The 20,628-nt window shown below is 44.5% G+C and overlaps 1 protein-coding gene and 1 long non-coding RNA gene across 2 annotated transcripts in view; both read left to right on the forward strand.

The window, feature by feature from the left end:
• The first annotated feature begins 592 nt into the window (after positions 1–592).
• On the forward strand, positions 593–3,486 carry LOC109548084 (uncharacterized). The gene is made up of 2 exons (XR_002174097.3): positions 593–1,493; positions 3,001–3,486. It is a non-coding gene; the product is annotated as an uncharacterized lncRNA (long non-coding RNA).
• A 9,242-nt stretch (positions 3,487–12,728) lies between these two features.
• EGLN3 (egl-9 family hypoxia inducible factor 3) overlaps positions 12,729–20,628 on the forward strand; it is a 28,602-nt gene continuing 20,702 nt past the window's right edge. Inside the window, exon 1 of the mRNA XM_033851193.2 lies at positions 12,729–13,395. Coding sequence (XP_033707084.1) covers positions 13,039–13,395 — 357 coding nt within the window. The 5' untranslated portion in view covers positions 12,729–13,038. The remainder of the gene's footprint in view (positions 13,396–20,628) is intronic.

Consider the following 20,628-nt stretch of genomic DNA (forward strand, 5'->3'; position numbering starts at 1 on the left):
TGTATATACATATATATGTGTGGTTATATATAGATAACTATAGTTTTTTTAAAAAGTGAAGGAGGCAGAGAACTCTGGAAAATAGAGGGCAGACTCAGAAATAGCTCCACTCTGTTTAGTAGGACATGATTCCTTTCACTTTCCTAAATGTCCTCCTCCCCTCCCCTCCCCCTCTCTTCCTCCCTCCCCTCCCCCCTCCTTCCATCCATCCTTCTAATGACTAAAAACAGCTAAAAACATTCTGTAAAGCTTCTTCATTATTAATATGATTATGAGGTGTATCTCAGCCTCTGTCTTCACCTTGATTTGCCTTGAGCCTTATAAAATGAAGGCACTCTGGGCAGTCCCCACATGGAAAATTCTAATTCAAATCTACAATGATTTGAGGAAAGCAATTTATTTTTTTAAAAAAGTGAATTGAACCTTGAATACAGTTGTACTGAGAGTGAACAAAAGAGATATGGAAGAAGCCATCCACTCTCCATCAATCAAGGAAGTTTTGTCAGAAACTCCACCCTCCGTCACCCTCCACTTCCCTTCCTGGTAGGAGCCAACACCCAGAAGAAAGCAGATGTAGCCCTGCGGCTGACTCAGAACTCTCAGGTTAGAGAAGAGAAGACGGGCCCTGCTGCGTGCATCACACGGGAGAGACGCAGGTCTGCTTGGGGTAAAGCCTCAGGCTCTTGAGGAAGGAAGCCAGGAAGGTGTATCAGCAAAGCCCCCGAAGATTCTGGGCCTGTGATGAGGACCACAGAGGGGACCCGGCACCAGAACTCTGACTTTAGCCTCCTAGGGAGCTCACCAGCTTGTCACCTGGAGAAACCGGCAAAAGACAGCAGCCTCCACAGTGCGTTCCTTATGGCCTGGACAGCTGGCAGAGGCCCTGGGGCGCTTTCCTGATGTCTGGGAACAAAATGGGACACGAGTGTTCCAGAGGTTCCTGCGAAGACCTGCAACTGGGCAGAAGTACATCAAAGGCCTCTCAAGACGATCGATTGGACAGGAAGTCTCAAAAGGCATCTTTTTTTTTTTTTTTTTACTGAAAAGTGGTGGACACTCTGCTGAAGGATGAGAGTTCTTTCAAGAGAAAAATAGGCTCATGTTGTTGTATTTGCTGAAGGGTTGGCCCTTTAGGAGACGTGATGCTTACCACTCCCTCTCAAGCCCGAGCCCCAGTGTCTCCCCACAACGATCTCCAAAGCCTCTACCTGCTCTCTCCTGTGCCCACCCTCCCATCACATTCTCCACACAGCTGCCAGAGCCATCTTTTTATTTTGGCTGTACTGCGAGGCTTGTGGGATCTCAGTTCCCCGACCAGGGATTGAACCCTGGCCACAGCAGTGAAAGCCCAGAATCCTCAAGTGAAAAGGAAAATGAAACCATGCTCCCTCCACAGCTGAAAATTCTCTAACCGCACTTGATATCATTTTATGAACATAAATGAATAAACAAAGCCCAGGGATCAGCAAAGATGTTCTGGAATGGATCACAAAGTAAGTATTTCAGGCTTTGTCCATTATGGTGTCTGCTGTGCTGTTGTCCCCCAAAAGATGGGCTGCACTAGAGTGAAGCAAGCCAGTTATCCAGTGAAACAAAGTTAAAGGAGATGGTCACTCTCAAGGCTGTGAAAGCAGCCACAGAAACACATAAAGAACTGGCATGGGGCTTCCCTGGTGGCGCAGTGGGTGGGGGTCCACCTGCCGATGCAGGGGACACGGGTTCGTGCCCCGGTCCAAGAGGATCCCACGTGCCGTGGAGCGGCTGGGCCCGTGAGCCATGGCCGCTGGGCCTGTGCGTCCGGAGCCTGTGTCCGCAACGGGAGAGGCCACATCAGTGAGAGACCCGCATACAGCAAAAAAAAAAAAGAACTGGCATGGCCATGTTCCGTGAAAACAATATTTGGCCCCCAGGCTGCGTGCACCAAGTTCTCAGGTCAGAGTCTGCATTTGCTCATCCTCTTCCTGGAATCCTCTTTCTCAGATTTTTGCATAGATGGCTCCAAGTGCTAGCTGACTCAGTAAACAGATTAAATGTATATTTGGAAAATCAGCGAAGAAAGAGCTCTAAAAATGAGAAAATATTTTGGAATGAATTTGATTTTAGATATTTCCCCCAAAGTATTCAAGTAGTTCTTACAGGGGTGAGGGAAGCAGAACTTCATTGACATTCTTTGCACTTACTTTAAGCCTTGATTCGCTTTTTATATTTTTAGTTGCCTGGGGGGGGGCGGGGGCTGGGAAGGAGGCAGGCCACCCTAATCTTGTCGTGTTTAAAGCCTCTAAAGTCTCAGTGTGCCCCTGCTGCCTCCTTTTGGTCACTGTGGCCTCAGGTCAAGTGTTGCCTTCTCAGGGAAGGTTTCTCCAACCAGTGACTTGCTGGTGCCTCTTCACCACCCTATTACGTTCTGCTGTTGTGTTTTCTCACAGCACACAATCACTCTCTGCAATTATTGTTTTGCAATAATTAATTTATTTTATTTTATTTTTTATTTATTTAATTAATTTATTTTATTTTATTTATGTAATTATTTTATTTATTTATTTTAATTAATTTATTAATAATTTATTTTATTTATTTATTTTATTTTTTATTTATTTTATTTATTAATTTATTTTATTTTATTTATTTATTATTTTTGCCTGCGTTGGGTCTTTGCTGCTGCGCACGGGCTTTTCTCTGATTGTGGCGAGCGGGGGCTACTCCTTGCTGCGGTGCGTGGGCTTCTCACTATGATGGCTTCTCTTCTTGTGGAGCACGGGCTCTAGGAGCACGGGTTCAGTAGTTGTGGCTTGTGGGCTCTAGAGCGCAGGCTCAGTAGTTGTGGCACATGGGCTTAGGTGCTCCGCGGCATGTGGGATCTTCCCGGACTAGGGCTTGAACCCGTGTCCCCTGCATTGGCAGGCTGATTCCCAACCACTGTGCCACCAGGGAAGCCCCTATTGTGCTTTTTTATGTGCGTCCTTGTTGACTGTCTGTTTCCCTTTCGCATGTGGGCCTCAGAAGCCCAGGAATCCTGTCTGCCTTGTTTACTCTGCATCCTGCACCTAGTACAGTGTCTGGCACCTGGAAGGCATGCAAGAAAATATTTGTTGACTGACTCAGTGACTGAATGAAAGAGCTCAAAGCGTTTTACGTATGAGGTCTGATCCTAGTTGAAATTCTCTGCTTGTCCATCATAGAACCTTAAAAGTGACTTGGAACCCAGCTTGGATAACCGAATCAGCTTTCGCTGATGGACATAAATCAATTTAGGCAAAAGCCAATCTGTCAACAGAAGAATTTGGACCAAATGAGATTTGGTAGAACATTTTGCTACTATATCATGGAAAGGTTTTTCAGTTCTTTATCTTTCATCCATTTGGTCTGTTTTTCCAAAATGTTTGCTTTTTACTTTCTACTTCTTAGATTTTAATGAACTTTTGGCTTATTCTCTAGGGAAACATAATTTAAACATCCAGCAATAAAAATTTTATTGAGAAAACCAGATTTCCCTGAGTTCTGTGCATGAATATAGAAACAGTTAAATACGCAGTGCATATATAACAGTTAAATATTGAGTGTATGGTGAACATCTGACTTGTGTCAGGCATTGTTTTGGGCACTAGGATTGCTGTGGTGAACCCATTCTGCCTTCAGACTCCTGGGAGGAATAGATGTAACACAGATTCAAACCAAAAAAAAGTCAAGTTTTGATAGGCACTAAAAAGGAAATAAACAGGGAGCTGAGATGGGCGATGCCTCCTCTTGTTCGGGTGATAAGAAAGGCCTTATGGAAGAAGTAACATGGAGGAAATGATGAGAAGCTGCCTTTATGGAGGGTAGGGAAAAGTGTATTGCAAGGTGAAAATACCACATTATGCAGCGTTACTAAGGTAGGAAAGAGAGCTTGGCTTATTTCAAGAACAACAAAAAAAAGGGGGTGTGACTGGATCACGGTGGGTAAAGAAGATGAGGCACAATGAACTCGTCACTGGGGCTTCCTGGGCCACGGTAATGAGTTTGGATTTTAAGTGCAGGGGTTTCACAAAGCAGAGTGATGCCAGCTTATTTAAGTCTAAGGAAGATTGCTCTGGCTTCCATGTAGAGAACAGATTGATGTGGGGCAAGTGTAAAAGTGGGGAGCCCCGAGAGAAGGCTGTTGCAGTAATCCACTCGGGAGATGATGGCAGTCTGGAATGGTTGTGGCAGTGAGACTGGGAAGGAGGAGAAGTTGGAGGTACAACTTGGCAGTCGAATTGAGAGGCGTTGTTGGTGAGTCCAACGTAGGAACTGAGAGTAGGCATATCAGTCCGTGTCCAGCTGGGAGAACAGAAATCATTCCAGGTATTTCAAGTGGAGAGAATTTAACCTAAGGAATCAGTTACAAAAGTGTGGGATAGGTTGGAGGAACCAAAAGGAGAGGATGCGGTGACCTAGAGATAAGTATCTTCAAGAAGTCTTGGACCACTCCTAAGGCTGGAGATAAAATAGAGAAGTGCTGATGTTTTCAGAGCCCAGGAGTACCTGGCATCTGACACCGCGGGAAGCTGCCGATGCTGTCGGCACTGGCCACTGCCCCAACCATGGATGCTGTTGCTGGAGCTGCTGAAGGCCACTGCCACGGCCACTGTCAGAAGCTTGTTTTTAAAGGGGGGGTGTCTCTCCCTCCCTCATTTTATCCAGTTTCCCACCAGTGCTTCGTACTGGCAGCATTTAACTCGGCCGGCTGGCAAGGGAGTCTGGGAGATGCAGTTCACAGGATCCCAGCCACCTCCAACAGAGCAGCACACAGAATGGCAGGGCCTGTACTTAGCACGAGCAAGCCAACGGCCAGCGCATGGAAGAACTAAAGGTTTGTTTTAAGTAGGAAAAACAATCTATATTTTATAAAAAGTTATATATTATATTTCTTTTTTTTTTTTTTAACAAAAGCAATATGTGCCCGTTAGAAAATACAGGAGGGACTTCTCTGGTGACGCAGTGGTTAAGAATCCACCTGCCACTGCAGGGGACATGGGTTCGAGCCCTGGTCCGGGAAGATCCCACATGCCGCGGAGAAACTAAGCCCGTGTGCCGCAACTACTGAGCCTGCACTGTAGAGCCCGTGAGCCACAACTACTGAGCCCACGTGCCACAGCTACTGAAGCCCACGTGCCTAGAGCCCGTGCTCTGCAACAAGAGAAGCCACTGCAATGAGAAGCCCACACACCGCAATGAAGAGTAGCCCCCGCTCTCCGCAACTAAAGACCGCACACAGCAACGAAGACCCAGTGCAGCCATTAAATAAATAAATAAATAAGGAAAACAATACAACGTAAAAACTTCCATATTCCCACCTACCCAAAAACAATCATTAATAACATCTTGATCTCAATCTCTCTCAAAAAGGGACTCTAACTCTACATTCAGTTTTGTAACCCACTGCACTAAATTTTTGCAATCAAACATCTGCTGGACGTTTACTTCGTTACAACTAGCTCCCAGGGTTGAATATTTATGTTCTATAAACATTTTCCAATTATAAATGTAAAAAAGGAATTATTGCCTGAAGACAAATTTGCAGTTTAAGAAAACAGTTCATGAAGAATACAGTCGTAAACTCTAATTTGATTATTAGGAGATTATTTGCTTAGGTAGAAAGAGAAAATAATTCTTTTAAATATAAGGTAGAATATCAGGTCTTTCTTTAGACTGTTCATTTCCTTTTTTTGGGAAGAAGAAAACAGTAGAATTTCAGAGCTGGAAATGGAGACGAGCTTTAGCTACAGAATACACTAGAACTCTCCTGCTGCGCATCTGCCTGGTCTCCATAGAGTCAGACTTCTTGAGGAAGCTGGTCCTCAGAAGTGTGCAGAAGGGGTGACACGGAGACAAGGTGGCTTTAAGAGTGGGTGGTAGGGCTTCCCTGGTGGCGCACTGGTTGGGAGTCCGCTTGCCGATGCGGGGGATGCGGGTTCGTGCCCGGTCCGAGAGGATCCCACGTGCCGCGGAGCGGCTGGGCCCGTGGGCCATGGCCGCTGAGCCTGCGCGTCCGGAGCCTGTGCTCCGCAACGGGAGAGGCCACAGCAGTGAGAGGCCCGCGTACCAAAAAAAAAAAAAAAAAAAAGAGTGGGTGCTAATTATTATGGCTACAGGGTGACCATGTCTCTGGTGTTATCTGTTAGAATCCTTTTGACAACTAGTAGCAGAAAACCGTGACTTAAATTGGCTTTAAAAATGAGGAAATGCATTATCTCACATAACTGGAAGTCCAGAGGTAGGACAGGCTACCGGAATAGTAAGATGAGCCGCTCAGTGATGTCACCAAGGTCCCAAGTTCTTGCCACACTCTGTTCTGCCTTCCTCCTGAGACTGGCTCCCTTCAGGGTGACTAGATGGCTGCCAGAGGCCACAGAGCTGCCTGCCCTTCTCCATGTTCAGCAAGAAAATTAGACCCTTCCCTTCAATACAAATTCTTTTCAAGCAGACCAGTGGTTCCCAGTATTGCTGCACATTAAAGTCACCAGGAGTGCTGTATCATTTATTTATTTATTGTGATTATTTCATTTGTACTTTATTATTTATTAATTGATGATGATGATATATTATTTATTTGCTATTTTATTTTTTTAACTGCAATACCTAGGCCTTTTCTCTAGAAATATTAGTCTGGGGTAGGGCCCAGCTGGAGGTCATTTGTAGAAGCTCCCAGCTGATTTTCATGTACAGCCAGGGCAGAGAACCACTGGTTTAGGATGGTTTAGGTCACCTGCCCACCCCTAGACTAACAGTCACCAGGGAGGGTAATGCCATGAACTGATTGGCTTAGAAAAGTGGACCTCCAAGTGTGACACCTCCCCACCGCCCCCGGCCCCCGTCTCGAGCAGCAGAAGCAGCTCCCAGGACCCTGTCAGAGATGTAGATTCTCGGGCCTCACCCAGGACTGTGGACTCAGAAACTCCAGGGGTGGGACCCAGAAGTTTGTGTTTTAACAAGCTTGCCATGTGATTCTGATGGATACTAATGTTTGAGACCCACGGCCTGAGATCAGTCAGGCTCCTCTCTGGAGCTTGGGAGGAGATAAATAGGAGAACAAAATCGAGGTCTGTTAGAACGGTGAACCCCAGGACCCCGAGCCTTTTAACATTCCCTCCTCCCGCCGACAGACCAGAACAGGGCGGGGGATCCGCCACCTGAACCCCCAGACGCCTAGCTGTACAGAGAGGCCTCCCACCTGTGCCACCAAGCCTTAGCCACAGCAACAGGCTCCGCAGTGGGCCAAGCTAAGATGGGAAGAAAGCACATGCTGTAGGTATCCATTCCTTCCTACCCTGGGGAACCTGGAAGTTTCTGTAGGTGCTAAAGGGTTGAAAAGACAGGCCTGGTATATACTCTCCTGAAAACCCTTTGAACTAATTTCAACTACTGTACAATTTCAGCAGGATCCTGGGGGGGGAAAAAAGGCCATTCAGTAAAAACAAAAGAAATCTGAACACGATAAGGACTTTAGTTAACAATAATGTCACAATATTGGTTCATAAATTGTGACAAATGTAACCATACTAATATCTGATGTCAATAGGGGAAACTGGGTATGCGGCATGTGGGAACTATGTATAAATCTTCACAAATTTCCTGTAAATCTAAAACTATTCTAAAATAAGGTTATTTTAAATACAGCATATTAAGATGTGAAATTCCAATGAATGAAAACACCTTTGGAAAAAGCTTTATAAAATTAAGCAAAAAAAGTTCTTTAAAATATTCCATATTAATCTAAATTTGACACTGCTGTATTTTTATGATCGGTACCATGTTTTTAGCCAGAGAGAATGCTTTTTAGACGTTTTCAGCTTAAACAAAAGTTGAATTGGAAAATACTAATGAATATTCCTGATATGTCATACTTCCTAGAACCTGCACACAGCAGAATTATCAAAGAGCAATTGAGAGAGGCTTAAACTTGTTCATATGCTTAGAAATAATTAAGAACCAATCAAGTCCCATTCTTTGCCATCCCCTTAGACTTGGAAAGGAGTAGGATGGCTGGACTCCACAGGGAATGGGACATAATCCCATGCCTCTCTCTCTCAACCCAATTCATAGCAGTGAGCGCAAGCGTAAGTTCCCTCAGGCACTCTCCTCTTGTTTCACCAGCTCCATTTAAATGAAATGGACATCTTGTGTCCTGAGGGGTGAGTCTGGCAATCCAATCCGGTGGATTGAGGTGTGGCTCATTACTGATGACTACTCTCAACAGACTGTACATCACTGAATTTATGTGGGATTCCTGGAAGCACTGCGCCATAATTGGAACGGAGCAAGGAGCAAATCCTAATTTGTAGCTTGGAAGGTTCCCACCAATGTAGTCAACTAAATAATTCGTGGTAAATTTTGCTTATTGTCCTTCTACACTAAGTATCAGTAAGGAAACCAAGAGTTAAAATTGTCATTGCAGGTGAACGTGCTATAATTAAGGGTTATAATAAAAAAGAGTACTTAAGGGCAAAAACGTTGCTATGTCAAGCAAGCGGCTCAAAATGATCCCCACCCCACCCCCAATCTTATCTCATTTGGAATCTCTTAGATTTTGTCCAGCATTGTCCTACTCTCTCACTGTGTGAACTTGGACAAGTTCCTTAGCCTCTCTACTCCTCATTTTTGTCATCTTCACAATAGTGAAAATAATAATTCCTTGGTGGTGTTAGAAGAATTCATAGAAATAGTGTTTGTAATACTTTTAGCACAGTGCCTGGAATATATGGTGTTAAAAGAAGTGTTTGATAAATCAAAAAATAAGATCATCCTTGCCCACGTTAAAGCCATTCAATGTGATGATAAACCTCTTGATAATATGGCATGGCAAAAACACAGAAAAGAATACTCAGATGCCAGCTTGGAGGGAGGGAAACTCTGGCACAGAAAGATGTTGAAGGGGTGAAAGAAATGTAGGTGGTTTTCATCGGAAATAAAAAAGGATGTGATGTGATGGAACGCTCCCAAATTACCAGCAAAAATGTAAAATGGTGCAGCTGCTGTGTAAAACAGTGTGGCAGTTCCTCAAAAAATTAAATGTAAAATTACTATATGACCCGGCAATTCCACTCCTAGGTATAAACCCAAGAGAATTGAAAGCAGGCATTCAGGTACTTACACATACATGCTCTTAACAGCATTACTCACAATAACCAAAAGGTGGAAACAACCCAAATGTCCATCGGCTTATGATGGATAGATAAATGTCATATATCCATGCAATGGAATAATAGCCATAAAAAGGAATGATACATGGTACAACATGAATGGACCTGGAAAACATTATACTAAGTGAAATAAGCCAGACATACAAGGTTACATATCCTATGACTCCACTTATAGGGAATATCCAGAAAAGGTGAATCCACAGATACTAAAAGCAGACTGGTGGTTGCCAGGGGCTGGGGAAGTGGGGAGTAACTGCTTACTGGATACAGGGTTTTCTTTGGGAACGGTGAAAATGTTTCGGAACTGGAGAGAGGTGGTGGTTGCACGATATTGTGAATGTACTAAATGCCACTGAATTGCACACTACTTTTGGTGAATTTTACCTCATCCAAAACAAAAACACAAAAACCCCCATACATACATAAACAGGACAAGAGCTGAATGCTCTCTTGTTGTGGCTGAGAACACAAAAGCATTCCAGGCTTCCCCTTCCACTGACCAGAGATTCCTTTCTTAGGGAAGTTACCTAATGTCCAGCCCCTCTGGGCCCTGGTTTCCTCATCAGTAGGATAATGAAGTTGGACCACCAGGATCCCTTCCGATTCAAATTCCAAGGCAAAGAAATTCAGCTTCCTTCTTTTACCCTCTCTCATCCACATGCTTGAAAAATAAAAATGACTGCGTCTGTACTGCAGATATACATTGGAAGACAATTTATTGAAATTAAATTACAGGGAAATCAATTTTAGTTATTAACAGGAAAAGTATTTTAATATTTATTGTGATAATGATGCAAATGAACGGGCAAATAACTGGAACAAATGCACTTGAACCATTAGCTTGGTGTTTGCCACTCTGATGTTCAGACTCCTCTGAGCCCGTGCATGGCTCCAGCCTGTCTGCACCGCTCGGTGTAATCACACACTGTGCTTTTTGCCAGTCACTGTATCTAAGGCTGCTCTGCCAGCTGCAGTGCTGGCAGCCCCGGGTTGATTAGGAGGCCCTTGATTGATTAACAGGTGTCCTTGCCAAGTAGGCAAGAACCAGTCCCTGGTTCTTCTAAGGGATGGTTCTTACTTAGAATACCTTCCTAAGCTGCCCATGCTTTGCAACCAGAGTCATCTAGAGCAATTTAAGGATCGCAGTCACTAAAACTTGCGCATAGACTATGGCTCTGGTGACACCTAAACTAATTGTAACTTTATTCTAAAATTATGGAAATATTATTTGAATAGCGAGCCAAATTTACCAGTCCTGGGATTTAAAGTCCTGGGTCCACATGTTCATTCTGGGAGGTGGGGATGTAATTTTGTGTATTTTATTGACCACTACCTCCTCCACCTTCTACTGCGGATTTCTGGTCCTCTGTAAATCCCCTTATTATTCCTAGGAGTGTCAGGCGTATTTCCAAAGAACCTTCAGAAAATTTTCAGCCAGCTATCAAGTCTGTCATTTCCCCCCTTTTAAATTCAAGGATATCTACTTCTGAGGTCTACAACAAACCCCGAAGCTGCAAAAAACACAAGCCACTGCCTACCAGGGCCCACATTCAGGCGGCCTCGGACGGCTCTTCTCCTGCCCCTAAAGGAGATCACTGGATGGGGCAAGGTATTGTGGCTATGCAGGGTTCCAGCACAAGTCGGGGAAAGGCCTTCCTCTCTTTTGGTATTGCAGCTCCATTTTACTCCTTGCAGCAAACGAACAGTCCCCAGGTTTCGAACCCAGTCCCCAGTCCCTGAACATCCACCATGGCTGGATAGGGAGGCAAAGCCAGGAGACAAGTATCCTACAGAATGCCTGACTGCCCCCTTCACTGGCCCCTGAGGTTTTGCTCTGAGCCAGTGAGCCAGGATGCTCTGCCTGACACTCTCCCAGGGACTTCTCTCTGGGGAGGCTCCCCCCACCTCCTTTCATGCAAATAGACCCTTGGGCAGGCTTCCTACAAGCCCAGACATGCCCCAATCCCACGTGGAGGTTGCCATGGCTCAGGGTCAGACACCAGGTTCCTGGTACCTATTTATTAGGCACTTACTATGTGCTACGTGCTGGGGGTCCAAGGATGACGGGCTTCTGTCATCCAGGAGCTGCTGTGGGAATTTAGATGGCAGCTTCTCGATGCTGACCAATCAAACCGTTACCCCAGTTGGTGCACCTCCTGCCGAAAGGTCATACCAAGGGTGCCCACTATCGCCATCTCAGCAGAGGTCCTCTTCCCTGTATAACTAGGAGTTTCACCAAGTTTCCCATGGACCACTTCTTCAGGTTCTCACTTGATGACCATGCGCCTCTGTCTGCTTCTTTCCATCAGTAGCAGCAGTGTGCCTTTCCTGTTTGCTCTTTGTTCTTGACCCAGACTTCACTCCATTTCTCCTTTCATATTTCTCCTCTCAGATGAAGAAAAGAGAGGGCTATGGGCAGGAGAATAAACGCTGTAGGGGATTGTGTACAAAATGATACCTGAAAAACCTGTACATTCTCCTTCTTCTTCTTCACAAATGTTAATTGTACTTTTATCTTTTACTCAGTTTAGTTAAACTAAAACACAGAAACAGCTCACCCATTTTTTTGTTGTTCAACTTTATATAAGACCTAATGCATTGTAACTTACAACTTAATGTGAGAACTGTACATTCTTTTGTTCAACCTACATGAAGAGCCCAAGTGCAAACTGATGTAAAATTAAAAATGTAGAAATGGCTTTGCACGCAATTTATGAATCTTTTTCTCCGGAGTCTGTTCTCTGGTGTTCGGTAGGAAAGGGAATAAAAAAAATTCATTAAGCAATCAGCTTACCTTTGGATAAGTAAAAAGTCTTGTGGGACATACCTGTGTTAGCTGTTACATGAGAATGTGGTGAATTTTGAAGGCAGACCTTCAGAACATCATATTTTAGTAGGAAACTTGAAAGATAAGTGGATGAAAACATTCAGCAAAGAAAAATACAGTATTTTTAGGATTCAGTGAGATATGACCCAGTATTTCTTCATTGTACGCACCCCCCCTTCATTGAGCTCATGGGGCCTTGAAGATAGTAGGGGTCAGGGAGATGCTTGTTAATTTTATTTAAAATTGGATTCCTCCCAGTCTCTCAGTGTCTTTGCACCTCCCGACCTGGGTCAAACAGCAGAGGAAAGGGGAATAAGGTACCAGGTAAAGCGAAAACGAGATCATTGCTAAAATATTTGTTTGTTCCTGGGTTTATTATTTTATTCAAATGCCTGGGAGGTGACCAGCCTAGAATGTGGCAGTAAACTGTGCTGTTAATCCGTTTGCATTTTCGGAGTTGGGATACAGGTTTTCAAGTTTGTTATGGGATTTTATGCAAAGCAATATGCAAATCGATGGCATTCTAAAAATGCCGTCTGTTCTCCAGCCCCTCTCCTGGTCACAAACAAGGGAGGCTGGCGCCGGGCTCGCCGGGCTCCTTGGGCAAGGGGTAAACCCTGCGGGGTGACGGGCCGGGGGGGTGAAGGGCTGTCCCGGAGGCGGTCCTGGGGCGGAGCCTGGGCGGGGCCCGTGACGCGCGGAGTAGGCCTGCTCAGGGGCTGGACCTCAGCCTCTCCCCGCCTGGGGCCGCCGCCGCGCCAGTGGTGGCTCCGCGTCTCCAAAAGGGGCCCTCCGACTCCTCGCTGGGCCAGTCCGGCGCTGAGTCGTGGAGCCCCGCACAACTCCCGCTGGTCCCTGAACGGGATCCCTGCTCCCCAGAGTTGCGAGCAACTTTCCCCTCTCCCTGGTGCCGCGGTGGCTCGGGGACCGTGGCCGCCGCAGGTAGCTGAACTCCGGGCCACTCTCCCTGCGCCTCGGCTGAGCGCGCTCGCGGGTCGCTCTCTCTCCGGGTGCACGCTGGGGGTCCCCGAGCTCGGCTCTGCGGGCGAGATGCCCCTAGGACATATCATGAGGCTGGATCTGGAGAAGATCGCCCTGGAGTACATCGTGCCCTGTCTGCACGAGGTCGGCTTCTGCTACCTGGACAACTTCCTGGGCGAGGTGGTGGGTGACTGTGTCCTGGAGCGAGTCAAGCAGCTGCACTGCAACGGGGCCCTGCGGGACGGCCAGCTGGCCGGGCCCCGCGCCGGCGTCTCCAAGCGGCACCTGCGGGGCGACCAGATCACGTGGATCGGGGGCAACGAGGAAGGCTGCGAGGCCATCAGCTTCCTCTTGTCCCTCATCGACAGGCTGGTCCTGTATTGCGGGAGCCGGCTGGGCAAATACTACGTCAAGGAAAGGTCCAAGGTAGGACGCGCGCGGGTGCCCGGCCGCTGCTGCAGCCCGCGGGGACTGGGGACGTTTGGAGTCCGTGGTCTGTCGCCTTGGCAGGGCTGCAAACCAACTTTAGTTTTTAACCAAGAAGCAAGAAGTCCGCCTGGTTCCCCCTACACCTCCCACTCCCCCGCCCCACGTTGGGACAGGTTATTAGAAACATTATGTATGGTCCGAGACATGAGAACTCATGATCTTAAATGTCTACTTTCAAGTCACCTAATATTGCCCGTCAGCCCTTCATTGTGTTCAGAGGGGATTCCAGCGAAAGCACTTTTAGAGAATTCTAGAGACAGTGTCATTTCACAGTGTGGCATTTGGCTTGTGGAGTTTGGCAGGTGTGGGAAGAGTTTGACCTGTGAAGGAGTAAGGCTCATCGCCATCACTTTCTAGTGCTGCCCTTGGCTTTCTGCGCCCAGGACATTATTTGATCATCCACTTGAGTTGAAAATTCTCTCCTGGTGCTGAGCCCCAGCCTCCTTTCCTAACTATCGATTGCTGGGGAGATCCACTGAGAACAACCAGTTAAGTGATCAGAAGAGGGTAGTCAAGTACCTCTGGAAAGAAACCATGTTTTTGTTCAGATGGCCAGCAGTCACTCCCTGGGTGGTAATTTTTCTTGGAAACATTTACAGGTAGATTGGCAGAAATATGGGAACGCGGAGTACCATGATATTTGTGCGTGTACGTTACGTTGGGATAGTCGAGCTACTCAGTATTTTCTACAAATGATAATCCAGCACGTTTTTCAGGGCAGTTCTGAGAGTGATTTCGTACCTCTTTTATTGTGGACTGGTCAAGGGGCACTCAGAACTGTAGACAAGTTTTACTTTAACACAGTGAGGCAAAACATACTAGCGTGAGAAGGAAGGTGAACATTCACCTATGTACTACTCTGTCACACTCTATGTAGTATTCCTCAATTTGTGATAAAACATACCATCGTTGTCTCATTTGTCCCGTAAACTAAGAGGAATACTTTTAATAAAGGGCAAGTGGTAAAGACTGGAAGTGTATAGAAATGAAGGGGTTGGATTGGGCGAGTGGAATAGAGAAGAGATTGCTGTATACCTTTCAAGCCAGGAGGACATGGTTAGAATATCTGAAAGCACTGTTTTTAATAGAGTGCAAATAAAGCAAATCTTAGAAGAAAATGCTGCTTCCTAAATTTTACTGTGATTAGGGGAAAATTCAGTTAGCCGGACTCTGTAGAAGATTGATGGTAAAGTGTTTCTTTACTCTTGTGGCATCGTTTTGGTGATGGAGTAGAAAGCCATTTGTCTTGATTAGTTTTGTTTTTGCACTCGTTTTGTAAATGACCGTGCCTTTGGGATGGGGTCAGGAGGGGACCAGCTATCCTCAGTGTTGAAGAGGTGTACGTAGCTTCAACCTAGAACAGCAGGTGGCTTCTTATCAGTTTTTTAGAGTTTCTTTTAAATTTTGGTGTTAGGAAATTCACCCCTAGCATTCTAGGAACAGAATTTGCTCTGAGGGAGGGAGATCAGAATTCGTTGATAGAGGTCACTAACATATTTGAAAGTTACGTTTTTTTGGGTTTTGTTCTTATTTTAGCTTTGACTTAATGGACGATGGTAGGGTTTTAAGCTAGAATTTAACTCCACAAATTGAATGAAAAACACTGTGTACATCTGGGTAAGGAAAACTAAAAGATCTCTAGATATGATTTTTCAATTATGGGTTATCATCTGGGTAGAACAAATAACCTTTCAGTTAACCCTTTCAGAAGGTGACTGTGAATTGAAAAGAGAAAATTCATTTTTTGTCCACTGAAGAGACATCTGCCCGTACCTTGGTTTCCAGCTTTCTTTTAGTGGTTTGGCACAAAGTTCTTTATTTCTGCCCTTTAGAAAAATCACCTCTAAATTGGGATATTCTTTGGCCAGCTAAAACCAAATGTAAACCAGGCTTGAGCAAACAATTATTATATGTACTCAAAAAAAAAAAAGTTTGGTTTGTTTGTATAAAGAAGTCTCCTTAGGAATGTCTTGTAGCCCTGGGTCTCTTACTTGAAGTTCATTATTAAAGCATTGTAGAAACACATTCCATTTCTATATGATTTATATTAGTTCCACCTTAATTTAACCTTATTTACTTCTCTTCCCTCAACTGAGTGCCTTACTCTGTGCTGTTTCCCAGAGTAGTGATACGGACCCAGTTTCCTGCTCCATCCTAAAGCAGGTATTCAGTAAAAACTAAATTATTAAAAGGTAGAATTTGTACATTTATTTTAAACATTTATTTGTAACTTTTTATTATGGAAATTTTCAAACATATATAAATGTAGAGAGGCTAGTATAATGAGCTCCTATCACCCATTTTCAACAATTGCCAATATATACATTTACATATTTTCGACCAGTTTTTTTTTAGGTACTTTACATTTCTTGGTGTTATGCTTGTTAATCCTAATGAAATACTTTTTTTCCCTGAACTTTTAAAGGTCATTGAAGCAGGTAATAATGCTCTTTATCTCAATGAAACAATCGCAGAGGCATTGGAAATAGAATAGGAATATAGTGGACCTAAAATTGAAATTGTGGAAGGGTATGGAAAGAAATATTAAAGTGTTCCCCTCCCGGCCACAAAAGGTGTTAACTGATGAGAATTTATCTACCTCCGCTTTGTTGGAGAAAAATCCAATGGTGCTGAGGACTCTGGGGCAGATGTTTCTATGATATACAGCAGTATGGTGCCCCCTAACTTCAAGCACAATCATTGCTTTCAGGCTATGAAAAGATTTCTTATCTGTTACTCCCTGTTGGAGAACTTAGATCATATCCAAGATAAATATTGGTCCTAATTTGCTCCTTTTGCTTTGGCTGCCTAGATCTTGGACATGGCTGTTTTCCACAGAATGTGTAATTTATAGGACCCAGAGTGCCTCTGCTTGCAGCAGAAGTTAGTAACTCTAATAATAATAACTACCTTTTAATGAGCCGTTGCCTCCGCCTGGTACTGTGCTAAGCACTTTTCAGACACTGTCTGACAGTCTTCAGAACCAAAATCTTCGGCAAGTTGAGTAATTAAATCATTTGTCCAAGGACACGAAGTCAGCAGTAAATGCAGTTTGTCATAGGGGTTAGGGTCTTGGACTTGGGGTGACTAACCTTGTGGCCACAGGTAAGTTGCACAGTTTTACCAAAGGTGAAATGAGAGAGAATACCTTAAAGCTTTGGCGGGGGAAGGAGCATGAAATAAGACAGTGTACATAAAATTCTTAGCAGAATTTTGAGCCTTCATAAATGTTCTAAGGGGAGATTTGGGAGTCTAACCCAGGTCTGTCTGAGCCCAGAGTTTGTGTTGTTGACTCTTAGGCTCCTACTTACCCTCCTTTCCTTCCCTCAGCAAATGTTCACTCAGCATGGGGTACCGTGCAGGGGTGGGGATACAAAGGTGGACAGGCATCGGCCCTGCCCCCTAGAGCTTACATTCACGTGCACTTTTGAACTGTAGGATCCTCTAGCGCACACTTGATGATTCTCAAGCTTAAAAAAGAAAAAAGACAAAACCCAAACGTTGAAGTGGGTCAGTTAAGTACATTTGAAGAAGAGAGTGGAATGCTGTGCTAATGTTTTCCTACTGTTACTTGCAGGAAAAGCATTTGTTAACCAGCTTGGTTGTTAGGATCCCCAACTGGAGTAGCTGTGGATGATTGGGTTATGGGGGTTGTATCAGCAGGTCAGTCCTCCCCTGGAAACTGTACAGGGAAATGATGAAACAGCAGTACGTTGTAGATAACAGAAAATATGTTACAAATGGTGGATTTGTTCCTTTGCTGCTAGAACAAGAACAGTTTGGGCCCTTCCTTCTCCTGTGATATCAGGAATATTCGTGATATCAGGAATATTCGTGATATCAGGAATATTCGTGACTCGATGGAGCTTAGCATGGTTGTGAACTACCTTAGACAAACCTGGGGTAATGAATTTCAAAGATCAGGATCTCTCTCAGGACCCAAGTGCAGGAAATGCAAGTGGGGTTCACAGAAGCCTGAAACCATGAACCAGGAACTAGAAAGTCCTTAACGTCCAGGAGAGCTGGTGTGTTAGTTCTTTTCTCTGGTGCTCTATGGCCCCCATCTTTGCTTCTCTGCTTGTACTCTTTATTTCTAGCCCTCTCTACCTTCCGTCCAGCTTTTGAGCGCACAGCTCAAGATGGCTACCCCACAGAGGCCATCTCAGCCTCAGTTTGAGTTCAACAGAGACTTGACTAACATTCTAGAATCCCTGTTTTCATCCCCCCTGAGAGAGGACCTGTCAACCTTGCGTGGGGTGGTTTGGAGGGCATGTGGAATCATACATCACAAATACAGTTGCCAGGGCCCATGAGAGGTGCAGTTCTTAGAGCATGGGGTTTGGGGACTAGGCATCATACATGGTGTCTCTGCAATTAAAGTCTTAAAAATTTACCTGTGAATAAGGTATTTTAGGGCTTCCCTGGTGGCGCAGTGGTTAAGAATCCGCCTGCCAATGCAGGCGACACGGGTTCGAGCTCTGGTCCGGGAAGATCCCACATGCCGCAGAGCGACTAAGCCCACACGCCGCATCTCCTGAAGCCCACACGCCGCATCTACTGAAGCCCGCGCGCTCTAGAGCCTGTGCTCTGCAACAAGAGAAGCCACCGTAATGAGAAGCCTGCGCACCGCAACAAAGCGTAGCCCCCGCTTGCTGCAACTAGAGAAAGCCCGCACACAGCAATGAAGACCCAGCGCAGCCAAAAATAAATTAATTAATTTTTAAAAAAAATAAGGTATTTTAGGGGGAGGAGGCACTGAGTTTGAAGCACTGGAACATCTTTCTATAAGGATGTGAGAATTCTTAATAAAAGGTTTTGTATTTTAGCTCTTGGAGGAAGGAAATAATTTACAGAATACAGCCTCAGTGACAGTGAAGCAAGTTTCTCCATAGGGTGAGTTTTCATAGTGTTCTTTGTTTATTTTGTTGAATGACACTTGGGAACAAAGAAAAGAAGGTGCATATGTGTGTTTCCTTTATAATTTCTTTTGTTCAATTTTGGGCCACTGGCCACTCCACCACGACCTTGTCTGCTTGCAGTGAAGCGGGAAATCGGGGGTATCAATTTAATTTATTCATTCACAAATCATTAAATGCCTTGCACTGCGGTAGATCTGTACATGGATGGGAGAAAGGAGGTGGAAAGGGATGATAAAAGCACCTAAAGAAGTAAGCTGAAAGTTGAGTGGCATGAAATGGTTGTCACCAACTTTGTTTTCTCTTTTTCTGGTTAAACAGACCAGTTTTACACTGATTAGTCATTTTTGTTTCTCTTCTTTGGGCTTTGTCCAATTTCTCTGTTTACTTAACATGAAGTGACTAAAATAAGTGACCAAAACTATTAGGACTTTAATAATAAAGGTTTTTGGAGCTAGGGAGGTATCAGAAATTACATTTGTCCAATTCCTCAATCATTCAGCAATTAGGTGGTTTTTGTATTTGGAGAAATGAGGTCTTGCATAGGTCCTTGAGGAGAGATTGGAGTAGGTCTTGGGCTTGAGCAAAGTGCTTTAATAGAGAAGGGGCTACCTTGGTTGGGGTTGCTTCATAAGTCAGGTGGACTGGGAGACACGGTCGGTAGGTTAAGTCAGCTGCATCAGTGTCTTATTTGGGAATTTTTTTTTTTAAGGAAAAGAGGAAAGTCGCTCTACTTTATTAACTACTTTAAGCTGAAGAAAACTAGGGCTAGGATGTATGTAGCTTCTTAAAATCAATCATGGTTCTTTAATTTACCGGGAATATCTTAAAACAGTTGCTTATCTCATTTGTCCATCTGGCTCTTTTTTTGAAAAAATTAGAATATGTTCACCGTTTTCAGAATTATTTATGTGGAAAATAGATGTTAAAATTCAGATGGCCAGTGGTTTATAATTTTTAAATATAATTCTGACTTAAAATTGATCAGCACCCATCCTTAGGTGGGAATTAAGTAGCCAATCTGTGCCTTCGACTTGTGGGTATCATGAATTATGTCCCTTTCTGACCTTACTCAGCTCAAGCAAAATTTGTAAATTCTTCCCTGATTCCCAACTCTGGCTAGAAAATTTTCAGATTTTATAAATAACAAGCAGTCTTGGAGTTGCGTGTTACAACTCTACACTGAAAACGCACCATGTCTGGGAGACTTCTCTGATGAGCTTAAAACTGGGGGTGGAGTTTAACCCATGATAAGCAGGTCGCATCTGAGAAGCATCCTAGCACTTGAGGATAAAGTTCAGAGGGCATCTCGCCTTTGGACCATGTTTGCTCAGTTTGGCAAGACCTCTGATTTTGACTCACCTTTGTGGCCTCCAGTAAATTAAATGACAGTTTGACCCATGTCTACTGAACACCAAGGAGCAGCTTGCAGGTTAGCACTACGGAGAAGGTTATTAACTCTTCGTTAATTATTATAGCTACAGACTTGATAATTCCTTTGTAGCAGCACTTTGTAGCTGTTAACTAATATTGCTCTAAGAAATGAATGTCATTTTTCTCCAATGTTTGTCAAATGCCCATATTCTGACAGTAATGATAGTTCAGATGTATTCTGCTGGGCAACTGCCAGGGGTGCCCAGTGGGTAGCTGAATCCAGAGACACTGGAATTGTAAATTCGACAGACAAATCATTTTATGATGCCAGACCGAGGAATTTGGCTTTGGCAGATTGCCAGGAGCCGTTGCTTTGCTCAGATTCAGAACTATGTGTCTGTTTGCCAGGCAAGATTAGTTAGCTTGGTTCTTTATACATAGAAATTCGTACCCTGTTTCCCTCGATTATTTCAATCTTAAACCAATATGGCTCTTACCTTAATTTTGTATCTTCTTTTGATATTGATTTATAGGTGAGTCCCTATTCTTGTTTTTGGTGAGCTGGTAGTGACTCAGTGTCATATTTTTTACCCCCTGCCTCTGCCCAGTCCCAGCCTTACAGACCCATGGGTTTGTAGCTGTGTAATGCAGGCTTTCGCATCTTGTGTTGGTTTCATTTGGTTCCTACTTACTGAGTGTCCTCCATGTTCAGTACAATGTCAATACCTCCTTAAATCAAACCAATTTTATTTTTATTTTTTATACTTTTTTTTTTTTGCGGTACGCGGGCCTCTCACTGTTGTGGCCTCTCCCGTTGCGGAGCACAGGCTCCGGACGTGCAGGCTCAGCGGCCATGGCTCACGGGCCCAGCCGCTCCGCG

Source organism: Tursiops truncatus, chromosome 2, assembly GCF_011762595.2.
Source record: "Tursiops truncatus isolate mTurTru1 chromosome 2, mTurTru1.mat.Y, whole genome shotgun sequence".
Taxonomy (NCBI): Eukaryota; Metazoa; Chordata; class Mammalia; order Artiodactyla; family Delphinidae; genus Tursiops; species Tursiops truncatus.